Source organism: Grampus griseus (assembly GCF_964374135.1).
Source record: "Grampus griseus genome assembly, chromosome: 13".
NCBI classification, from domain to species: Eukaryota; Metazoa; Chordata; class Mammalia; order Artiodactyla; family Delphinidae; genus Grampus; species Grampus griseus.
In genome coordinates, this window is record NC_139007.1 from 74,946,291 (window position 1) to 74,970,501 (window position 24,211).

General features: G+C 40.1%; 1 protein-coding gene across 7 annotated transcripts in view; it reads right to left on the minus strand.

Moving 5' to 3' along the window:
* Positions 1-24,211, minus strand: part of SYNE1 (spectrin repeat containing nuclear envelope protein 1) — a gene marked incomplete at its 5' end in the record, with an annotated part of 457,248 nt that overhangs the window by 148,382 nt on the left and 284,655 nt on the right. For 4 of the 7 annotated variants that reach the window (XM_082668958.1, XM_082668957.1, XM_082668956.1 and 1 more), the window contains 7 exons: positions 2,069-2,260; positions 4,875-5,048; positions 7,003-7,197; positions 15,318-15,479; positions 15,691-15,858; positions 22,739-22,879; positions 23,980-24,174. In XM_082668958.1, the coding sequence (XP_082525084.1) occupies positions 2,069-2,260; positions 4,875-5,048; positions 7,003-7,197; positions 15,318-15,479; positions 15,691-15,858; positions 22,739-22,879; positions 23,980-24,174 (1,227 nt within the window). Of the gene's footprint in view, positions 1-2,068; positions 2,261-4,874; positions 5,049-7,002; positions 7,210-15,317; positions 15,480-15,690; positions 15,859-22,738; positions 22,880-23,979; positions 24,175-24,211 lie in introns of all 7 variants that reach the window. The other 3 variants (XM_082668955.1, XM_082668954.1, XM_082668960.1) reach the window with 1 other exon arrangement.

Here is a 24,211-nt window from a genome sequence, read left to right on the forward strand (position 1 = left end):
CACCTCACTGGTGTTTCCTTTTTACTCTTTTTGGTGGGCTCCTCCACATTTTCCAAACTTTTCACACTGGAGCATCCCAGCACTTGGTGCTCTTTATCTCTCCTCACACCCTTGGTGAACTCATGGAGTCTCAAGCCTTTGAGGACCATCTAGAGGCTGATGATTCGGTCTAGGTCTGTCTCTTGAATTCCAACCACTGCTTAACGTTGAGTACGTTAAGCATCTCAAACCTAACCTATCCCTAAGGAAACCATTGACCTAACTAGCCCTCCTTCCCCCAGTTCTGTTCCTCAGAGTTTTCACTTTCCCAATTATCCACAATCTAATAAGTCCTCATCACTTCTAACCTCCTAACTGGTCTCTCAGCTTCCACCCTGATCCCCTACAGCAGTTATAATTTGATCTTGTCACTCCTTTGTCCCCCAACACTCCAATGGCTTCTCAATTCCCCCAGCATAAAAAGCCAAAGCCCATACGATGCCTACAAGGTCCTCTGCACCCTGGGCCCCTGTTACCTGTCTGACCTCTCTCGCCTTGCTCACTCCACTCCAGCCGTTGGGCTTACTGAACAGACCAGGTAGGAGCCCACCTGGGAGTCTTTGCCCTTGCCTCCCCCTGAGCCTGGAACTCTATCCTTCCATGTCCACATGGCTCACTCCTTCAAACGTAACCTGAGGAAGGCTTCCTTGGCCACCCTGTTTAGAACTGCAAATCCGCCCAGCCTTGCCTTTATCTACCTGCCTTATGGGTATTTCACCTATAGCTCTTATCATCTTCTAACTTAGCATATAATAATGCACCTTAATTTTATATTACTATCTGTCTCTCCCAAACATAATCCCTTGAAGATGGAATATATAGATATACAGATACAGATAGATGCTGCCCATGCTCTTTCACTCTATCACATAGAATAGTGGCTGGCACATAGTAGTTTCTCAATAAACTTTTGCTTAATTTTTTTTTTTTTTTAATTTTGGCTGGACTGCACAGCTCACGAGATCTTAGTTTCCTGACCAGGGGTTGAACCCACGCACTCAGCAATGAAAGCACAGAGTCCTAACTACTGGACCACCAGAGAATACCCGCACAGTTGCTTAATTTTTGTGTAAGATAATAATAATTCTAATTTGTATAGATTAAAAAAAAACAAAATCAAAATATTAGACAATAATAGTATGCATGGTGCATCGGAAGAAATCTGAGTGAATGTGTTCTAAGTTTCTTGTATAGAGCTGGAAGCAGATTAAGATATTAACTTAGAATTTATTAGGTATGCATGATTAAAAAGTAGAGGAAAAAGACAAAGAAAAGCATTCAACCACTTATAAACAAAGGTTGAAAAGGAGAAAGAAGAATAGAAAGAACAGGACAAAAACAGAAAACAAAAAATAAGAATAAAAGTTCAAACATATCAATAATCACAATACATTTAAATGGACTAAACCTGCCCTTCAGAAGTCAGAGGTTTCCTGACTACATATGTTTAAAACCAACAAAATATAGCTAAATGTTCTTTATAAGAAACAAATTTAAAATATAAGGACCCAGAAAGGGTGAAATCAAAGGAAAATTAAAAGACATATGAGGCAAATAGTACCCAAAAATAGCTCTAGTCATCTAAAACAAAAATCACTATTAGGGAACGTTAAGGTCATCACACGATAGTAAAAAGGTTCAATTCACCTGGAATATACGACAAGTCTGAAGTTGTGGGCACTAAATAAAGAGTCTATCTGAAAAGTAGAATATAGGAGAAATAAAGGAGAAATATAAGAGTGTCATAGGATATCTTCATCCATGACCTATGTTTAAATATTTTTTAAAATGATGTACTTGATAGATTTTGGTAATTATTTTCATTTTCTTTTCTTTTCCTATGCTGCAATTTTCAGGTGTCTGCATTCAAATAATTCTTACAAAACCTATTTGAAAACCTATGCCAGACTGTGCAAAGCAGGTATGTACATAAGAACGTATCATTCCCCAGCTGTCCCCTTTACGTGTCGCGTGCTCAGAGGCCAGACTGGCCACGTGCAGAGATGCAGCGTCCATGGCTGCGCCTCACCTGGATGTGCAGCTGCTTGTCGTGCAGCGCTCTCTGCAGCTCCAGGAGGCTCTCCTTGAGGGTTCTCAGCTTCACCGACAGCTGCTCCGCCTCGTCCTTTGTGTGAGCCTTGCCCTCCAGCAGCAGGTTTTCATTGTGGACTGAGAGCTCCGATAAGGCCACCACCTTCTGTTCTATTTCCACCAGCATGTTCTGGAACAACAGAAATAAGGCTGAAATTCACAAACCCTGCCAGTCTCTGCAAAGACCGTGTCTCACAGCGAAACCCAACACTTTACTAGTCTTTCACCAAAAGATCATGCCTCCAGGTTGGTTTGTTTTTTTTAACCTAGTTTTCTTACAACCTTCAAGAATGGTACGTAGATTCTAAAACTTCTTTGAGCTTCCTAATTTTTCTCTTAAGATTAGATATTACATAATGAAAAACATATGGAAAGCACATTTTATACAGCCAACAGATAAGTAGAAAAGACCGTTCCTTAGTGTTATCCCATTATTATGATTATTTTACTATTTTAGTGTTAGACTGTTATGCTTGTGACTAATAATAGTAAAGACATCACATGATGAGCCCTTTTTGTGTCAATTTGAAGAGGACTCTCTCTTTCAAAACATTTTTCTTTGGGTTGATTTTTTTCCCAGATTGATGCTTTTTTTACTTGATTTTTATTATTTTTGTCTTTTATATAACATATTTTTAACCTCACATTTCTGAAAGTTTTCCTAAGAATTTTACTTTCACTTTCTGTGGCAACTCTCTAGTGCTGCAAGGTTTTCTTCTTCTAAAATGGAAGCTAAATCCAGAAAAGAAGTGAAAATAGTCTCCCCTCTTCCAAAGTACGATTTAAAACAAAACCCAAAAAAGAAAAATAACTAAAATAATCAAGCAAAACAAACAACCATATTATTTTCTACAAAAACTGTTCTGTTTTTATATTCCTTAACTCTGAACTCTTTGAAATGCACTTTCTAATTTATACTCAATTAGACATTAATAAGAAAAGCTATTTTATTTCCCTGTACAAAATCAGAATTACTACCATCAACTTCTAGGACTGAAAGTATGATCCTAAAACCTAGAACTAAGTGGGAAAGTGAAATATTTCATGAAGTGGGGCTTAAAGGACGATTTCCTGAGGACTATGCTTGTGGAGCTAATATCATTCTGTGCAGGACTGTCTCTTCCATTAGGCACAGCTGACACAGTGCCGAGAGCCCATAACACTTCTGGGGACACAAGAAAATGTCTTAATTTTAGGTTCTTTTAAAATCAGAAAAAAAAAATGAAGATAATAACAATTAATATATAATGATACCACCCCAGGTTATATTAGTCTCTGTACCAAAGCAATTATAAAATCAAATATAATTTTTAGTATTTTTACAGAGGAAGAGGCCCACGGAAGCAAAGTACCTAGGGCCCCCAAAGTCATAATGGGGCCCTAATTCCACGTGATAGCCACACTTATAATTATACAACTGGCTTAAATTAGGCTTGAATCAATTGACTGAGGAACTGCTGTGTACCTGTGTGATTCCACATGCTTTGAGTTTTAAAAAATACCATTTCAATACTTTGGAAAAGTCCTGAAATATATTATCTCAACCATGGACTTTATGCATAACTATAAAAATAGAGACATCCAAAAGGGAGAGATGGGAGTAATGACGAAACATAATTTTGAAATGCTAGTGCATGGGTAATTTCGAGTGCTAGAAGGGAATGCTAAAAATACATGTCTCTTCAGAAAAGGAGCTTCAGAAAAGATGATAGAAAGAATAGAAAATACTTGCACATGGCTCTCTACTCTCCACCATCAAGGCAGAGATGCTTCGAATACACATAAATAAGTTGTCCAAAGCATTTAAAAATCCAAATTATAATAACATGACAAAAAAATCTCAAATCATAAAAGGGATGACCAGAATGACATATGAAGTATTAAGAAAAGCAGCGGCATTCATAATTAATGGCTTGCGCCTATTTCCTCCGATTCCAAATGGGAGAAACATGAAGTTGTGCATATGGGTATCTAACCTTGCAGATCAGGCCGGGTTTTCTAGAGACTTGCTAGTTAGTTAAATGAAAGCACTTTTAAAACGTACTTCACCCGTGTGTAAAGGCTACTATGCTGATAATCTTTGAAATCCTATGATTGGTACATGGGAGTTTATCATCTATTCTCTATGCTTATATGTGTGCTTGAAGGTTTCCATAATAAAGAGGCAAGAAAATAATCTTACGATAAAAACCTTGATGCCATTACCCCTTACCTTAATTTCTAGAGACCTCACATCGAGGAAGGAAATTCTCTCCTCCAGAAGACAACCTTCCCGTGTTCAATCTGTCTGCCTATAACTGACAATTTTGCCAAGTTTTCCACATAATATTTCTGAATTAGAACCAAAATTGCAACAGGCCACCTAGAGACAGCTCCTGTTGTGTTTATCCACAGTCCGATTCACTGATACTCATTCTTCTCGTTGGGTACTTACATTCCTCATTAGCCACCCAAATAGACACCGTAAGTGTTTTGGCATCTATAGTCTTTAAGAATGGTCCTTCAGGAAGCTGAAAATGTTCTGAAGAGTAGATACTCTTGGTAAAATTTTTCAAAAGATGAAGTCCAAGCCTGGATTTCATTTAAGCTTTAATAAGGTATTGTTTTTCTACTCTCTAAATGTATAAAGTATACGGGCTGTGAAAACTCATACAACCATACCAAGCTCTGTTACCATTATGTTTTCTGTAGTTAAAAAATGTGCCTTGCGATGTTGGCATATTCCCTCAAGAACATTTTTGTACCTGGCAGTCCACCAGCTGGGCCTCCATGTCCATGGGCTCCTTGGGTGACCCCAGCGCAACGTCCAGAGTGGCCTTAGTGCTCGAGAGCCAGTGGTCCAGCTCATCGGCTTCACAGCGATACCTCTGCAGGGCCTGCTCCTGTCTCTGTTCCTCCAGCTGATCATTGAACTTCTCCTGATGAATTAAGCAGAATGGAACCTAAATCACTGGAAGGTAAAATCATCAGGATTCAACACAGTACAGCAACGGTTCTCAGGCCTGAGTGCACATCAGAATCACCTGTGAAACTTAAAAAAAGAATGAAACAACCCATGTTTAGGCCACATCACAGACTAGTAAATGAGAATTTGGGAAGGTGAGCCTCAAGATTAGTATTTTATAAAAACTCCTACAATGATTCTTTTTTTTTAAATTAATTAATTAATTTATATTTTTGGCTGCACTGTGTCCACGTTGCTGTGCCTGGGCTTTCTCTAGTTGCAGCGAGCGGGGGCTACTCTTCGTTGTGGCTCACGGGCTTCTCATTGCGGTGGCTTCTCTTTGTTGTGGAGCACGGGCTCTAGGCACGCAGGCTTCAGTAGTTGTAGCACGCGAGCTCACTAGTTGTGGTTCGCGGGCTCTAGAGCGCAGGCTCAGTAGTTGTGGCACACGGGCTTAGTTGCTCCGTGGCATGTGGGATCTTCCTGGACCAGGGCTCGAACCCGCGTCCCCTGCATTGGCAGGTGGATTCTTAACCACTGCGCCACCAGGGAAGTCCCTAAAAACTCCTACAATGATTCTAATGTGTGCCTAGAGTTAAACGTTCTTAAATAATACATCTACAGGACGAGGCAGATAATATGAATGATAGAAACTGGTCAAGGATTAGAACAAAGCAATGGCGTAAGACAGTAGGTAACTTGACTTCAATGTCCGGGAAACTGTAGAGTAGTGGGGTCTATGGAAAACTGAAGAACATATCTGGTCCACCTAAAAGGGCAGCACCATGTAGTTTCAGGTAACTGATCCCCTACAGGAAAGGGTGGTCCAGTGTTATTAGTTTCTTGAGCAAAGGCAAAAAGTCAAAAATTTTGGTTAGATCTCTAAGGATGTTTTAATGATGGCAAATAATTCATTTTTTTAAAAAAATCCAGGCCAATCACTTTATTTCAGAATTCCATGACGGTTTCATAGAGTGACTGGGGACAGTATTAATGAATTAAGAAGTTAATCCTTAAGATACTCTAAGTACTTTACTTTAAAAATTATTTTATTAGTAATCTATTATTATGTTTTTAATTAAAATTTTTATTGAATTGTTTAAAAGAGAGATTAAATAGAGCAGACACGTTGATTTAAAATTTCTCCAAAACCAGAAAATATATGAATACCTAGTCTGACTAATTTTATAACAGGTAAAACTAGAAACAGCCTACATACCCAACAATAGGGGGATGGTTAATTGAATTATGGTATAATCAGCAGCTAAATAAAATAAGTGTATATAATAAATGATTATTTGCCAGAGAAGCTGCTAGACCCTAGAGATACAAGGACACAGACACTTTAAATTATAGGATCAACAATATGAACATCGTATATGTTCAGGGCCAGGAATGATAAGAGAAAAACAACAACAAAGAAGGAAAATAACTTATTTTTAACACATCTGCTACCGTGACTAAAATTTACCTCTCTATTAAATAATATTAAAGTTAAGTAACATGAGAACCAGAACTGCAAGAATATTTTCATGAATTAATGTGCTTGAATTGGCTAACAGTGACTAAGGATTTATTCTTCACAGTACTGGTAACACTATTCATAAAAATGCTCTTATTTAAACACAGCACACTATCGTGCAAACCTTCTATAATACTCCTCATAAGACTCCTGTCTACCAAGTATCAGCTTTCCACAGTCTCAGTTTTGCATGCTTGAAATGACTCAGAAAGGGGTGAAAAGACACATTCATGGCTCCACACTGACTCAGGGCTCTATTCACGAGACCCTCCTGGACACACAATACCAGCTTCTGCTGAGTGGGAAACAATAAACATGTCGATCACGTAAGTAGCCCAACATACTTGTCAGCATAACCCTAAGAGTTCATCTGGACCTGAGGGGCACCTTCAGAATGGCTTGTTACCTCCAAAAGCTGTCGTTTCCCTGATGCCTTCATCTTGATGGTGGACATTCGCTCTGCTAAGACAGCGAGCGTGGACTGCAAGGGCAGCTGCTCCGAAGGGTCGGACTCTGGGGGGTCAGACACCAGCTCCTCCGCGAGGGCTGACTGCAGCTCACTGATTTCCTCTTGAAGCATGAGAATCTCATCCATCAGTGCCTGCGGGGAAGACTGTGGAATCATACTCGTGTATGTATTTTTTCGCACTGAGGAATCGTGGCACTAGCTGAGTCCCATGTCGTTCGATACTAGTGAAGACACTTCATTTGGAAGCCGTTTAACCGACAAACAGGGGACCTACTAACTAACCTAAGTTTCTAAATGACAGTACCAGACTGAATGTCAGGAAATTTCTGATTTTAAGACCATTTGTATTGGTAACTTAAATGAATTTGAACTAGTTAATTAATCTTTCTGGTTTTCAACAGGCACATCTGTAATCCGACGGGGGTATGCTCAATGATGTTTGAGTCTCCAATTCTATGTTGAAAATAAAATTCATCACTTTTTTCCTCAACATGATTCTTCCCACTCTAAACTTCCCTGAGTCTGAAACAGCACTGCATTTTAATCACAAACTCACATTATATGAGACAGGAAAAATTTGTCACCTGTTTCTATGCTGTTACCCTCTCCTTATTTTTCTCCTCTCCCCAACTCTAAAATTTGAAGTTTCTCAGGGCTAATTTCCAGGCCCCTTTTCTCTCTTCACAAGCTCTCCCAGGCGATGTCCACTGCCAAGGCTTTAAACCCTTCCTAATGTGGAACACTTAGTAGGAGAATAAAACTTGCCACCCCAAAATGTCTCTGGCATGCAGGTTATTTTGAGCTGAAAACAATCAAGGTCCAAAAGACTCAAGAAAAAACTCTGACCTTCCCTCTAACTACCTAAAGAATCTAGAAAGGGGACCTATTACAGGAATAGAGCTATCATCGAGATATCTGCAAAGAATAGGGCTGGGTGTGGTGAGGGAAACTCTTAAGAGATCAGAGTACACTCAGTGTCCCACTGTCTCTGAATGGCCCAATTAATATTTGTTTACCAAACATTTGCTTTTCCATCTTTATGTGAGTGGCCTTCCTCCTCTTTTAAGTCTCAAACCACTACCCCCAACATCCTCCTGTGTCTTTTGCTGAAGATAGTATTTAAGGCGAGAGTTTCAACCATTTCGGCAAGTTACTCAGTTTTCCTGGGTCTCTCCCACGTTTACATGTTATTAAACTTTTATTTGATTTTCTCTGGTTAATCTGTCTCATGTCAATTGAATTCTTAGACCAGCCAGAAGAACCTAGAAGAGTAGAGGAAAATTTCTGCCTCCCTGACACTTATAAAGGTATATCTCTAACCCAGATATCTGTCCTAAGTTTCAGGCTTGTATATTCAACTTACATATTTCACGGTGTCTCCATCTTATGTAAAAGGCCGCTTCTTCCTCTGTTGTCCCCATCTCAGTAAAAGGTAACACCCTTCTCATTGCTTAAGCTTGAGACCTAGGAGTCATTCACACCTTCTGTCACCATATCCAGCATCAAATCCAACTGCTTTCACCTCCAAAACGTATCTTGTATGTCTCTTCTGCTCCCACCTACGTCACGCAAACTCCTTATCTGAATCGCTCTCATGGTCTACATTCTTGTCTCTCCAAACCCCTCTTCACAGAGTAATTAGAGTGATCTTTTAAAAAGGTAAATCAGATCCTCTCAGTCCCCTGTTTTAAAATACTTAGTGGCTTCTGGCCTGTAAAATAAAATCCAAACTCCTTACTGTAGTCGTGCGGTCTCACCCCTGCCTGCCCCTTGTACCACACTCCCTTCTGGCTTACTACATTCCAGCCTTCTTCAGTTACTCCAGGACCCTCAGCACTTTCTGCCTCAGGGCCTTTGCACATGGTGTTCCCTCAAGCTCTGGAATGCTCTTCTTCCTCTCTGTGAGATGGTTCTCTTCATCCTTGGAGCCTCAGGTTAATTGTCACATCTTCAGAGAGGCCTTTCCTGACCGCTGACTCTAAAAAGAAATCTCTGTTGTTCTCTTTTACCAGCACCCTACTTCCTGCTTAACAGCTATCACAATTATACACTGTTGGTATTTCTCATTTTTTGTATTTTATGATTTGCTCTTTAGCTGGAATCTTGACAGGAGGAATTCTTTTTTGGGATTTGAATGACATGTTAGAAAAACAGGCCCTACCCCTACAGGAGGGGCAATCATGACTCCAAGTAAAGAATCATTGCTTTTATAGTTGCCAATATTTCACAGTTTCCAATATACCCCTACTTGCATAATTCCCACCTATTCCATAGGACTGTAGGCTGTGCTGTAAGCCCAGTGCCTCCTCAGAATGGGCTCTTAATAGATATAAAACAACAAAAATGCTCTTCTTTCCCTAATATCAGTTGTCATCCTGTCCAACTGCTGTTTAAGTAAACTATTATATTGAAATCATTATATACATCTAGAAAAGTGCAGACTATAAGTGTACAGTTCTATGAATTTTCACAAACCGCACATACCTGGGCTCCTGGCACCCAGATCAAGAAACAGAACATTCCCAGGACTCCGCAAGCCCCCTGGACTGCATCCCTTTCTTTCCAGAGATCACCATGGTGCTGGCTTGCAAATGTCATAGATCACTGCTGCCTGTTTTTGAGCTCTACAGAAATGGAATCATTCCTGATGTACTGTTCTGTGTCTGGCTTCTTTCACTCCCTCCAAGACTGTGACTGTTGCATGTAAAAAGAGCTGACCCTTTTTATCGCTGCATTGTATTCCACTGTCACCTGGTTTGTGGGTCTTGTCCATTTAAGCCTTTCTAGTAGGTTCATAGTGGTATCTCATTGCAGCTTTAATTTGCATTTCCCTGACGGTTAATTAGACTAAGCACTTTTCCCTATGCTTTTTTGGCCACGTGGAGATCGTCTTTTGTGACCACCTGCTAAAAATCTTTAGCCATTTTCTATTGGAGTCTTTCCTTTTCTTATTGATGCATGGACTTGTGTATATATTCAGGATAGGAATGCCTGTGTTTCTTTTAGTTCTGTGTATTGCAAATATCTGCTCCCATTTTGTGACGTGTCTGTCCCTTAACGGGTAAAAGCTTCCTTAATGATGTCTTTTGATAAAAAGAAGCTCTTCATTTTATTGTAGTCTAATATATCAGTATTTTGATTCACTGGAAAAGTTAGGGCCTTTGCTGTCCTATTTAAGAGATCTTTGCCTACCGTAATGTTATGAATATATTCTCACATGTTACCTTCTAGAAGAATGCTATTCAAAGTGTGGTCCATTCAATGGCGTCATGAACTGGTTTGTCTCTAGTTCATGATAAGAGAAAGATATTGCAAGTAAACATTAAGAAATGTTATAGCAACTTGACGTTGACACAATATCCAACCAGTATTTTATTTTATTTTACTAAAATGTTGAGTTAGAAATTTAAAAATTAAAAAAAAAAGATTATACACTACAGATACTTTGAGAAGCACTGTTTCAAAACATTTTGTTTTTAATCTTCACATTTCGATCTACTATCCACCTAAACTTAATTACCGTGTCCAGGGTAAGTAGGGGTCAAAATTCTTTTTTTTTTCTTCTTATTGACCCTGTACTATTTAGTGAAAAGATGATTTTTCATCCACGGTTGTGCAGTACAGTTCTTGACATAAGCGCAGTGTCCGTGTGGGTGGGAGGGTGCTTCTGGCTTCGCATTCTGCACCATTGACCCATTTGGCGTCTGTGCCAACACCAGGGTCTCATAACTGTTATAGCTTTATAAATCTCACTCTCTGAAAGGATTCACATCCTTCAATGTTATTCATCTTCCTCAAGGTTGTCTTGGCTATTCCTGACTCTTTCCATTTTCAATACATGTTTTTTAGTACATTTGCAATATGGTTTGGAATTATCTTATCAATCTCCACCAAAGAGCTTGCTGGGATATTGGAATGTAATTGTAACGAATGTACAGACCGTTATTGTTTGTTATACATTCAAAATGGTTTCGGTCCAGTAAAGTATTTTCTCCTACTTTATAATCGTTTTTGGTACTTGATTGCCAAAAATATAAAATTCATATTAGGTGGCCTGTTTTGAGGGCTTCTCCATAACTAGACTGACCTTACTGTATCTTGTTCTTGCACTGATTCTCTGTATAAGCAAGAAGAGCCCCTCACTACTTCACACCACGTTCATTCTCATTCCTTCTCTGTGTCTTTCCTCACACGTTTACATTTATAGTGTCTCCCATCCTCTCCTCCTACCATTCCAAATTTTCAAAATCCATGTCTCCCAAAAGACCTGTTAGAGTCTCCTTGATCTTCCCACCACTGTAACCCATAATCACGTTGCTGGGTTTTGTATAATATGTTGGTAATTCATCTACCCCTAAATCATATGTTAAAGAATAAGTGTCTATTTCAGCTGTGCACATAGTAGGTGCTCAACACATCTAGTTGAATTCATTCTAATTCATAATAGACAAAACAGTTATGTACGGGCTTCCCTGGTGGCGCAGTGGTTGAGAGTCCGCCTGCCGATGCAGGGGACGCGGGTTCGTGCCCCGGTCCGGGAAGATCCCACATGCCGCGGAGCGGCTGGGCCCGTGAGCCATGGCCGCTAAGCCTGCGCGTCCGGAGCCTGTGCTCCGCAACGGGAGAGGCCACAACAGTGAGAGGCCCGCATACCGCAAAAAAAAACAAAAACAAAACAAAAAAAACCCAGTTATCTTAATCATGAAGCAACCAGGAAAAAAAAAAAATCTTCCTCATTCATTTAATCTCAGTGGATTTGCCCAACCAGGCATACAGTGAAGTGAACAACTTCCATTTCAGACTCGCAATGTCTAAAACAGCTCTCTGAATGTTCTTCAGTAAGTGATGATGGAATTAGGAATCCTACAACTGTTAGTTTCCATTCTGTTAGAGTCAAGCCTCCCTATTCACGCTTCAGTTTACTCTCAGGGGAGAGTGGATATTTTTGGAAGGTTGCTATAGTTTGTAACTTCAAGATCCAGCAGCCAAACTTACTGGGGGATGGGGTTTTCTTTTGCAGTGATGTAAATGTTTTGAAACCAGATTGGGAGGGTGATTGTATGACATTGTGAAAGTACTAAAAGCCACTGAACTGTACACTTTAAAATGGTTAATTTCATGGGATGCGAATTTCACTTCCATCTAAAAAAACGAAAGGATCCAGCAGTTAACTATGTCTTCGCCCAATAACTGTGTCAGCTGGTGGCCAGATGTTTCCCTCCAACATCTGACTCAAAACTAAGGAGAGGAGATGAAATGTTGCTCCTCTTTGCGCTTCCGACTTGTGTTTACAAGGAGGGCATGTGTATGACCAGTTTGTGGTTTAGAGAGGTTCCTTGAGCTTTTCTAAAATGACTCACTCTGGGGAGAACATGGAGCTCATGTCTGGTTCAACACCCAAGGTGAACATGAATTTCATTGTGACTTTCAGAACTATCTACATCAGAGTTCATCTCAAACTTTGAGCTGTTATTTATATTAAAGAAACAGAACCGAAATAACCTCAGAGCTCTGCCTACTAACCATCGCTGAGTTGGTGTGGCAAAGACAACACATGCCCAGGAGGCATTAGCTGCCCGTGATAATGAAGGTCCCCATCAGAGGGCTCACCACCCGGAACGACAGCCACAAGTCAGCTTATGAACTGCATTGATGTCTTAAAATTAAACTTCTGGTTCAATTTAAAGAGGGTAAAAGGAAAGGCACAGCACTCCACCCCAATTCAGCAGCTTTAGACAAGTGTTCGGAGGAAAAATGCAGGAATTAGAGTAGCTCTCTAACGAAACATTAGTACTTCCAAGAGAGTGTTAGGAAAAAATTAGCAATTGAAGTATTTTTTATTAATTTTTAGAAAATACTAAAAGCATACTGGACTTTCTCACCCACATTACACTGGAATTTAGAAAGAGTAGTTCTATCGTATTGCTTGAAATTTTTAAAGTATCATTCCAGAAGCCAAGAACCAATTTAGATATTGTGATACCGTTAGTCTTCCATGTGGGCAGCGCTGTCCCAGAATTCATAGAATTTAGGTACAGACAGCAAAAGTAGGTCAGATGGAAAATGTTAGATTTGTGATGATACAAGAAATTATACATTATTTATATTTCTTTCCCTCTCATTAGAGCATTAATATAATTGTTAAAAGCTCCAATGATGGGTAATCATTGAATTAGCTATACCCCCTCATTGCTATAATTGTTAGCACTACCACTCTCAATTTAGAATGGGACAAAAGTCATGTGCTTGGGCTTAATTACAAGAAAAGTCACAGGTTCATTTCTAATTCATAATAGTTAGCTTTAATGTGCAATTTTGAGTTTTCTCCATTACATCCCTTGAATAAAATAATACTTTTGCTCTACATTCAGTCTGTGTTTTCATACTAATACCTGAGAGGCAGGGTGATGCTGGTAATTGGGAGCTAATTTGCATTTTAATTAGGAACTCTGGAAGGTCAAGGCAGACCGCCAGGATCCTGCTTTCGTACAGGTCCTAAATCCTGTGGGACCTGCTGAAGGCTCTTTGGGAGCTGTGGTCTGTCACCTGGGACACAAGAATGATCAGCCTTGAACAAAAGCAGAGGTGACTGGAAAGTACCCGAAAGTACCCAAAAGCAGAGAGAGTCAAATTCTGTAAACCCTCTCCTGGAATGCTGGCTTCTGATAATCTAAGTCTGTGACACTCAAATTCACTTTAATCCAGCCTTTGGATAATTTATGCCAAATCCTTTTTGGTTGCTTAAAAGAAGCTGTAGTCAAATGTATGGAAGTTCTCCTGCCCTTCCAGGTACAGTGAAGAGTTGGGGAGGGTGTTAGTCAGACAGAGCCCCAGGAGGCCCCTTCAGGTGACAGTGAGGTGGCTGTTGACAGTTAGAAAACTGGAGTACCAGTTAGAGAGGACTGTGGAGCTGCGGGGACACTGCATGGTAGTAGAGACCTAAGTCCCTGACTGTCCTCGTGATTGTCTTAATCCAAGTAAACAAAGGTTAATTTTAACTTTATATTTTCACTGCACCCTCCCCAAACCAGATGGACTATGGGTGACTTTAGGATAGCAGAAAGACCCACAGAAGGTCGTTTTCCCAAAATAAGGTCTATAAATGGATGCTATACACTCTGATTTCTATCTTAAGAAGTTACAAGAGTGTCAGGAACCTGAAACCACTGTTTCTCAACATGCTGTCTCTAGATGAAATATTCTCATTTTTGTGTTATACTGCAAGGTCCTTTATTGTAAAATAGTACAATTTTACCTTAGACTACACATCCGAACAAGCAATGTATTCCAAGGTTATCCTGGGTTCCAAAACTATAGAGATGTTAAGTAGAAGAAAGATAAAGTACAGAGTTCCACTCTTAACGCTGGTAAATTACCCAGTATTTGGTAACTACGTAATTGCATCATGCTTTCATAGCTCTTAATCTTTCTTTCTTTTCCTCTTATCTTTCTTTTCCTCTGCCTTTGATAGGGTTGTCACATGCTCCTGAGTCCTGGCCGCAGCAGCGTTTTCCTGTACCACGGTGGCTGAATATGTAGGTGACTGCACGCCTCAGTACCCAGACCCAGTTACACCTGATTACGCGTTAAGAGTTCACCCGATAATGTTGCTAAAGCAGTAACCAGATTTAAGCTATGCACTTTAAAGCTTAGCGTGCATTTTAAGTTGATGCATTTTTAACAATATCTGTCTGAGTTAGGTTAACGTAATCATCTCTGTTTCTCACCTAACGCTGAAGCACTGTCCAGTGTCCCTTCTAAAAAATGATTCAAGTCTGGGAAAACCACAAGATTACAACTTGGAATCCCTTATTCTTCAGCTGCTTCTTGGCCTACTGGAGTCTGAGAGTTATTCTCTTCCGTGGTAACGGGGAGGTGCTGGGCACACACTGGCTAAGTTTCTTCAAACAACAATATCCCGAGAAGGCAGACGTGGGGTACACTTGATTCTTACAACAATGGTTCAAAACGAAATAAAAATAATGTGGCAACTATAAGGAAATGCAGTTTGTGTAATAAAAGTTAGAAAGCAACGTCAAGGTCTCAATAGCCTTCTTTCCCTCTCGTAGACCCTCCCTGAAGCAGTGATGGAAACAACCACCACTTAGCTTGGGATCTTGTTTACTCTGTAACAAGTGATACAGTAAAAAACGTGTCAGCCTGCTGCCTTATACACACGCTTGGCCAGCCGGTCGTCAGTAAGAGTGCACCTATGTGATCATGCAGGAAGCTGAAGTCATCGCTATTCTTACCTGGTGTTCGGCCATCTGGCTCTCGGTACTCCTGCCGTGCTCCGGACTTTCACTGAGTTTCATCTCGATGGCCTCCATTTTCGTGGAGACGGACTGGAGGCAGTCCTGGTACTTCTGTTGGCGTTCCAACGCTTCGTAGAGTGTGCGCTGCTTTTCGCTGATCTAAAGAAGAAAAAGGATATTACCAAATACTCCCCAGCCCCTTATCTTCTAGATTATGACATTTCTTTCCTCACCGCTTTACCTCTGTGACCCAACAAAGGGTGTTCAACTGTATATGGGATGTGTACACATTATGCATGTATTTCATAAGACAATCGCTAAGGTAATCAGTGTTTGGTGGGCTAAACAATTCCACATTTCGAAGACTTACCACATTCTTTAAGGTTTCCCAAGAGCGTTGTAAATCATCCAGTTTAGCAGTAGCAGACGGCTCCAGACCTGGTTCACAGAGCTCTTGGGGTGGCAGAGTGCTGGGGGGAATCCTGGAGGCATCCGTCTGCAACGACTCAGCAGACAAGGCTTGGTAATAAGCGATGTCCTATGGGTGCAAAGCACGGCGTTGGATCCAAGAGGAAAACAAGGTTTAGGTCAGGACGCTCTGGGTACTGTTTGTCATGTGGAGGAAAGGTTTAGGATTCACACCCATCCCCCAGGGCTACCAACTATCAAAGTTAGTAAACTCCTGTAACAAGAAGGTCATATCAAAGCACCCTGTAGTTGCTTTAGAATTTTTTAGAATTGGTAAAAAAAATTTACCAATATTTCAAGTTGCCAAAACTCATTCCTATTTTATATCTGGTAAAATGGAAATATTGGGTTGGCCAAAAAGTTCGTTCGGGTTGTTCCACAACGTGGAATACGTGTTTAAGTGCTATACATATTTAAAGACTGATTCACCAGCAAAAAAGGAGAATCTAAATGATCTACTTCCTAAAATGCTGCTTAATGTGTTGATCAAAGTTTTGAATAATTTTTTAAAACCCTTGATTTAAATATATTTAAGTCTATAGAAAGTCTTTTTTCAGATATAGCCAAATCTTTAATATTTGTGAGTTCATTATTCATTAATTAATTTAAATTTGTTAATATTAATAAGGGAAAATGTAATGGGGAGGTTAAAACTACTCTAAGAAACAAATAATAGAGAGGTTTACTCCTATTCGATTCCTGGAAGTACACAAGAAATAAAGTGAATACTGTGAATACTGTGAATAAAGTGAATACTGAAGAATGAAGCTTTTGAATTTTCTTATTTCTTGGATAATAATTTCTAATTTCTTGGATAATAAATAATATTACATATTTTATTAGTATTGATAATGGCATTACTATCTCAAGATACATAATTCATGTGTTTTTAATTGTTTTTATGGTTGTTTTATGGTTGTTTAATTGTTTTTATGTTTTAATTTATGGTTGTTCATCTGTATATTTATAGAAACTGAACTGGGACGTAATGTTTATATTCTGGAAATTGCTATAATAAAGTTCACTACTTTTGCAGTTGCACTGTTTAAGATCAAAAAACTGAGACTTATTGATAATAATGTCTTGGTAAAAAGTATTGACGAGAGGGGCGGTGCAGTGGTTGAGAGGCCGCCTGCTGATGCAGGGGAAGCGGGTTCGTGCCCCGGTCGGGAAGATCCCACATGCCGCGGAGCAGCTGGGCCCGTGAGCCATGGCCGCTGAGCCTGCGCGTCCGGAGCCTGTGCTCCGCAGCGGGAGAGGCCACAACAGTGAGAGGCCCGCGTACCGCAAAAAAAAAAAAGTATTGATGAAAGCCCCAGACACCTGGGAAACCAAGGCAACAGCAGGAAGGAGCCTGGTGTCTTGGGAGTCTGTACCAGGGCAGGAGCAGGGTGGTGGAATACAACAGAATGAGTTCAGACAGCAGTCTGCCACTGGAGGCGTCAGGACATCTGAGACCCCAGGTGAAATTCTCCTCCCAAGCAGCTACAGAATTGGAGCAAGTCACTCACATCTCATGCATGGGTTCCCTCATCTGCATAACACTGGGTGGTTTTGCGATTAACTACAGTGATGTTTGAGTGGCCATGAGACCTTCTACCCATTTTGTTGCTGTTGCTGAGGCTTCTAGGTAAGTCCCAGCATTTATTGATGACGTTGAAGCATGGAGACTGGTTCCTTTTCATTCCTAACCCTGTCACTCATCTTGAGTAGATTATCTTGGTATTTTCAAGTCCTTGACAGGCTTATATCCATTCATCCTCACCCACTTCCACTCCTTGAACATGATAGGCTGTCATCACTGAATGGTTTCACCCCAAGTGTATTTCTGACTGTGTTTAAGTTATGTAAACCCTTCTCTTGCCAACTGCTGTGTTTCCTTTGCCCCCTGAACCTCTGCTTCAGCCACTTGGAAAACCCCACCCATGACTCAATGCAACTTTTCTTTCCAGTATGCACACACACGCTCAAAGCCCTTGAGGAGATACTCCTGCAAGTTCTCAAATTTTCAAGGCTGTCTATATTCAGACTCACCTCTTGATTAAACAGGACCCTCCTACCGACTCCCACAACCTCATCCACCTTCGCTCTTGCAAGGGTCTTGGTCCATTAATACCTACTCCCTCTTCATTGTCTTTTTCCTCAGCATGTAAATAAAGCCAAATTTTTTCCATCTGAAAACACCTACACACTCTTTTCTGATTTTTTTCTTGCAGGATATCACATATTGGAAAGTTCTACAGATCAATATGTGATGGCTCATCATACACAAATACATTCGGAATCATCATTTCTTCCCTCTCCCTTTGGCTCCATAATCCAGTTTCTGAAAATGGTAGTTTACACTTAATATGTTCACTTTCTCACCCTCAGTCCACTTCTAAGTAGCCAACTGGGCTTCGAATCTAGCGACTCCACTGAAAATGCTCTGGCCACAGTCAGCAGTGGCTGTTTCCCATGATATAAAATGATTATTTTTCAGATCTTCTCTTGCTTGGTCTCTCACTAGCATTCAATACCACTGACCATCCCTTTTTGGCAACACTTTCCTTTTCACCTCTGTTCTCCTCCCAGCTCTCTAGTCATTCAATCTTTCTCTTTTGTAGTTTGTTTTTTGTCCTTATTCTTAAATATTGCTGTATTTTTAAGCTCCAGACTCACATATCCTGTTGTACAAGTTTATCCCACAGGTCTCTTCAAACTCAATACTTTAAAAAAAAAAAACAACAACAAAACCGACATCTAGGATGAGAAATGGATTTAGGAAAAATGAGGAAGTATTATCCATCTTTCAGTGAATGGAACGTCTCATCACCTTGCTTGGGATTTATTCTCTATTTCTTCTTTCCCTTACCACCCCTGCTTATGTAAGGATGAAGGTCTATACCCTTGCCAAAACACTGGTTCAATCTCACGTTACACCAACAACTTCCTAATTCTCAGGTTGCAAGCTGGCAGCCTGCAGGTTGCCTCTAGCCTGCATACATTTAGCTTGGTTTATACAGTGTTTTAAATTGTGTAAAATTTCTCTTCATCCAGAGAGGGAGCTTTCGTAAGAATCCCGATTCATGGCTTCTCTTGCAAACCAGAAGGTAGGTAAGACAGGACTCTGCGTCCAAACAGCTACAGTAATTCTAACGGAGGAGAGGCTGCCTCGTTCATGTGGGGAGGTGCTGTCCAGGTGCGCTGTTTCTCTCATTTACATCACCAGTCTGGACCAGACATCAGAGTGTGCAACTTCTGTCCCTCACTAGCTTCCTGGGCTCTGGATTTGTCTCCTGTCCACACTGATCCAGAATGACCTGTTCTAAAAGTCACTTCCGGGCAGAGCTTCTAGTTAAATTCCTTCAGTGGTTAAGGATTAGCTTCTGGACAAAGTTCAAACTCCTCTGTGTGGCATTCAAGGTCCATCAGGGTGTGTTTCCTGTAACCTTCTCAGTTTCATTTCTCCTCCCACCTCCTCCTCCAAATCTATGTTTCTCCAATCATACTGATATTACTTACAGTTGCCTTGATGGGCCATTTTCCTTCCTGCTGACTGAAAAACTTCCTACATGTACTTCCTTCTGCCTAGAAAACTTCACATCACTCTAGTGCACTCCAACTGTACCTACCTTCCCCTGCTTTAAAACAAAAGGGGGACATCCTTCACCCACTGAACTCCAGCCTTGTTTAGGTACGTACTCTGTGTCCTTCCTTAACACTGTGCTTCCCACTTTCACAGCACTTGTCCCACTCCATGGTCATCATTTGCCTGCTCTCACACAGACTATGAGTGCCTTAAAATCTGTGGAAGTGTCTTTGATCCTGAGCGTATCATGGAGTATTTGGCAAATCACAGGCAAGTATATACATTCATAAAAAATGGTATATGTAAAAGCAGTTTTGTAAACTCTATTGTTTTGTATACATGGAAGGTAGTACCATGACTGTCTACGAGGAAAAGCAAAACGTCCTTTAATGTAAAAAATTTAAATTAAATACTCTATAATAAATAAAGGTTCCCCAAAAGAATAAAATAAATTTGTCACAAAAAAATCTGTTTTCTGGCGTGTGTGTGTGTGTGTGTGTGTGTGTGTGTGTCTCAGGTCTATTAGACAGGAAAGACAACCCTTGGTTTCCTAAAATAATTTGAAAATATATCACCTTTTGTAGATTAATAATTTGCACCTATTTGAGGAATACATAGAGTCAATAAAATAAATCAATCAGTCCTATAAGTAACTACTAAATAAAGGCAATATTTGGCATAGTGAAGCATCACCCTTAGAAATATGTCTCTTGTTGGTTATGTGTCTATGTTACGGGAGTTATTATCCATCAGATTCCTAAGGAATTAAATTTGGAAAACCACCGCTACAATTTGATTCGCATTTTCCAGTCTAAAATGTACTTTCAAAATTAACCCCACATTTAACTTTCACCATTTTGTGAATTAAGTAGCATTGCTTCCCATTACAAATGAGGGACTTTCTGGGTACATTCAGCTTAGAGGAAGAGCTGGGACCCATTCTGAGCTTTTTAACCCGGAACCGGGGCTTCTACCCATTACACTACCACTCTTTTCAAACTTCTACTGCCCTCAGCTCTTCCGAGGAGAAGCCCAAGCCTTGGCTGGCTTTCAATAAGATCAAGAAGCCTGCAGCAAGTTCTGTGGCTGCCTCGTTATTTCTACCCTCAAGTAAACTAAACTGTTATCACATTTCAGCTAATAACTACTGTCAGAGAGAGAACACACTGACTGCAGGGGATCAGTTAGTTATATAACGCAGATCTACTTACAGAAGCGGCAAGCACACAGCCTTATTTTAACAGCTGCGACTTTATAAAGCCGTTATATTTGGCCGCTCCTTGAAACAGCTGTGCACATTCTGTACAGTGTTTTGAGTCTGCAAACTGGAACTTATGGGAATTCTAAATGTTCTCAGTTTCAAGAGAAAATTTTGTAGATCCAGGCATCACTGGCCATGTTGCAGCATTTGTTCATTTTCCCCTGTCTTACATCACTGGACAACATAACATGTGGCTGGAACGATGGGATCGATTTGTCTAACACCAACCATTATATTTTTGCTTTCCAACAGCTTCCTGAGAGTATAGCTGCCTGACATGAACTAAATGAAGATTTTTTCCCCCTAATTTGCAGTTCCATATGTAAGTATGTTAGGTTAATAATGTGATTTAAATCGGTGTTGATATGGGCAGAGTGTCAAGACGGGATTAAGACAAAGCACAATTTTGTTCATAATTTTGGGATCTGATTGAGCTGGACAGTTAAAGTCATCATAATAAAAATGTTTGCATATTTTACCATTTACAGAATACTTTCACATGTACCTGGAAAGACACTTCACAAGATGCAGCACTGAGACTTATAATTTTAGGAAAGGGATACTCTTCCCAAGTGTTAGTCCAAAGGTCCGTGTTCATTGTTCAATTTGAAAATGTTAAGAACATTAAGCACATTATATAGGATACATTTTTCTTACACAATAAAAAGCTGACTCTAGCCATATTTCTATGATTCTAACAACAATCTGTGACCACAGGGAAGAACACATCATCAAAGAATAAGTAATTCATATTTTAAAATCAGAATTTGGAGAACTGTTTTCCAAATGCTCCAGAACACTGTGAACTTTTTTTTTTTTAATTTCCTCTCATCACTTTTGTTATTATTCATCTTATGGCCACTTTTTCTCTAGATTACAAGGTGCTTGAGGGCAAGGGCCACTGCTGTCTCCGCCTTTGTTACACCTCTGGGACCCAGCACAAGGCGTTATGCCCAGCAGGTGCTCGCAATGTATCTGATGAATGCATGAATTGATATGTTCCCTAAAGCTACACAGATTTTTACCAAGAGAATTGTTTGTTTGTTTGTTTTTTTGGCCGTGCCACACAGCTTGCAGGATCTTAGTTGCCTGACCAGGGAATTCCCTCCAAGAGGACTGTCTTATCTAAAGGTGTCTTTGTTTCATTTTCCCCTTTTGGGGGGAGGTAGGTTCTTTTTATCACAGAAATCCTATTTTGAATGCTTTTGCTTTAAATAAAAAATAATATGATTGATTTGTAATACAGCTTATAGAACACTTGCAATGTTCAATGCTTCTCTCTTGATAATAAATTTTAACTTCTTTGAACACTAGTAATTTCATGATAAGGTAATTAAAATATTTTTTCAGTTTTTTGGCTAAAGGAAAAAAAAAGAAAGTATTATTCAACACGCATTAAAACAATTTTGGTTATTGTAAAAGCATCTTTTTGAACTCTATCCAATATTTTTCGTGAAAATTTTTGACATATTTAATTTAGTATAATCTATATTTAATATAGTGTACACAAAAAAGACACCTCATAACAGCGAGCTATGGTCCCCATTTTATAAAAAATAAAATTTAAGATTATTGAAAGATAAGTAAGAAAACTCAAAATGCAAATCTACTTAGGCACTCCAAAATATACACTGACAGCCTTTAATTTTGTTGGCAATTAGCAAATAAAGAAAAAGTCTGATACAGTGAACATAAATTTTCCATCTTCAAAATCTGAGCTGGTAAGCGTCAAAACTATGTTCAGTGAAAATGTTAAAACAGCAATAGAATCATGTTATTTTACAACAGTGACACGAACATTTCATTTTCTGTTAGGATGCAGTACTCCATTACAGACAGCTGTCAGAAACTAAAGCCATAATGCCTTAAAACAGGCCCTTCTCCAGCTATCATTTCTGTGACCTAATTTTTGCTCATCTCATTTCAGTAGCCTGGGAGAGGAGATGGTGGGTTAAGCCAGTATTGGTCTCACATGACAATCACAGTTTGTGCAACTATCACACCTAACGGTGTGTTTCTCAAAGTCTACGATTCATACCCATAATCTCATAAGAACAGAGAATGGAGCCCTGCATCCGTTCAGAGATTTTAGCTGGAGGAATGCCAAGTGGGCGGTACCTGGTTAATGGAAGCATCTGTATTAGCCACAGGTGAAGGGGAGCGACAGGCAGGTGGAGAGGAAATCTCACTGTTGGTTCCCTCCTCCCCAGACTCCTCAGTGACCGGTGACAGCAAAGTGTGACAGCGACCTGCAGTCATCTGTCACATAAAATGTTGCCCAAAGGACATGAAAATTGGTTAGCTATGTTAACAAAAGACCTGGTCAGGCACGCACAGGCCAAAACAGAGATAACTATACAACAAAAGTTAGAATTACTGAGACCCAAATTTACATACAAATTCTGTGTTACCATCTGAAAATTTTGTCCTCACGTGAATATGCTCCTAGGGGCCATTTGTAATATAAACAGGGATAAGGGATGCACGTCACATTATAGAGTGTTCTTGTTGATGAATTATCTCTTTAATTTATTTTCCTTTTCTTGATTGATTGTATCTTTATAAATTAAAATCATGAATCATACAAATGAGGGAAGGGTCTATGAAATAAAGCTTGGTCTTTTGTGGATATTTCAAATTCCAAATATTCTAGCAAGATAAATGCACCCAGAGTAATATACTGCCAAAAGAGTCCAGGTGTGGTTATACACTACCCAAAGCACAGCACATTAGCTGTGGAAAATATACAGCACTGAAAAACACTGAGTTATCAAACTAATTAACGCAGTTTAGATGCAAAGTTATGAGGAAATAATGTTGCAGAGAGAAATTAATGGAACTTATTTTAATCCAAAGGTAAACTTTGGATTTTCTAGTTTCTTATTTGTCTAATAATAGCTTTCCTTCCATAATTTATTAAACATTTACACAACAGAATACTCAAACATACCTAGTCAGCCAGTGCTTCAGCTGGAAAAACACACAAAACATATATGTAGCATGCTTCTCCCATCCCCCAGAAAACTAGAAAACTGTGCAAAGGAATTGTTCTGAAGCTCAGAGCTTCTGAGTATTACTGCTAAATTATAAACAAATGCAGGGCCAACTTTCAGCACGTTAAGTAATTCAGGAGTCTCAAACAAATAGCTTCATTTCAACTGTCACTGTTTACAGCGTCAAAGATTGGCCTTGGCCCAAAGGTAGTCAGAGAGTTAAGGGGACGTTCCTGAGTTCTAATCTGCAAGACCGGGCACTGATCCCTAAACCAAGCCACGGAGAAGAGCCCAAAGCCACTAGGCAGGAGACAGTCAGAAGAGAGCGAGCTGGCACCCAGCAAACTGGCCTTGACCCTTACTTACCATGACCACAGAGGGGTGGGCCGAGGTCGCGGGGAGGAGCTCCCCGTCCAGGTTCTCCATCCCCTCCGCCAGCCGCTCCACGTCGGTCACCGTCAGCAGCATGGTGGCGTGCTTGGCTTTCACGGTCAGCATCTTGCACTTGGAGTTCAAAGAAGCGATCTGCTCCTGGTAGCCCTTGATTTTCTGAGCCAGCTCCTGAGGAAACATTCCCGCCCCCCCGCGCCCCGGGTGT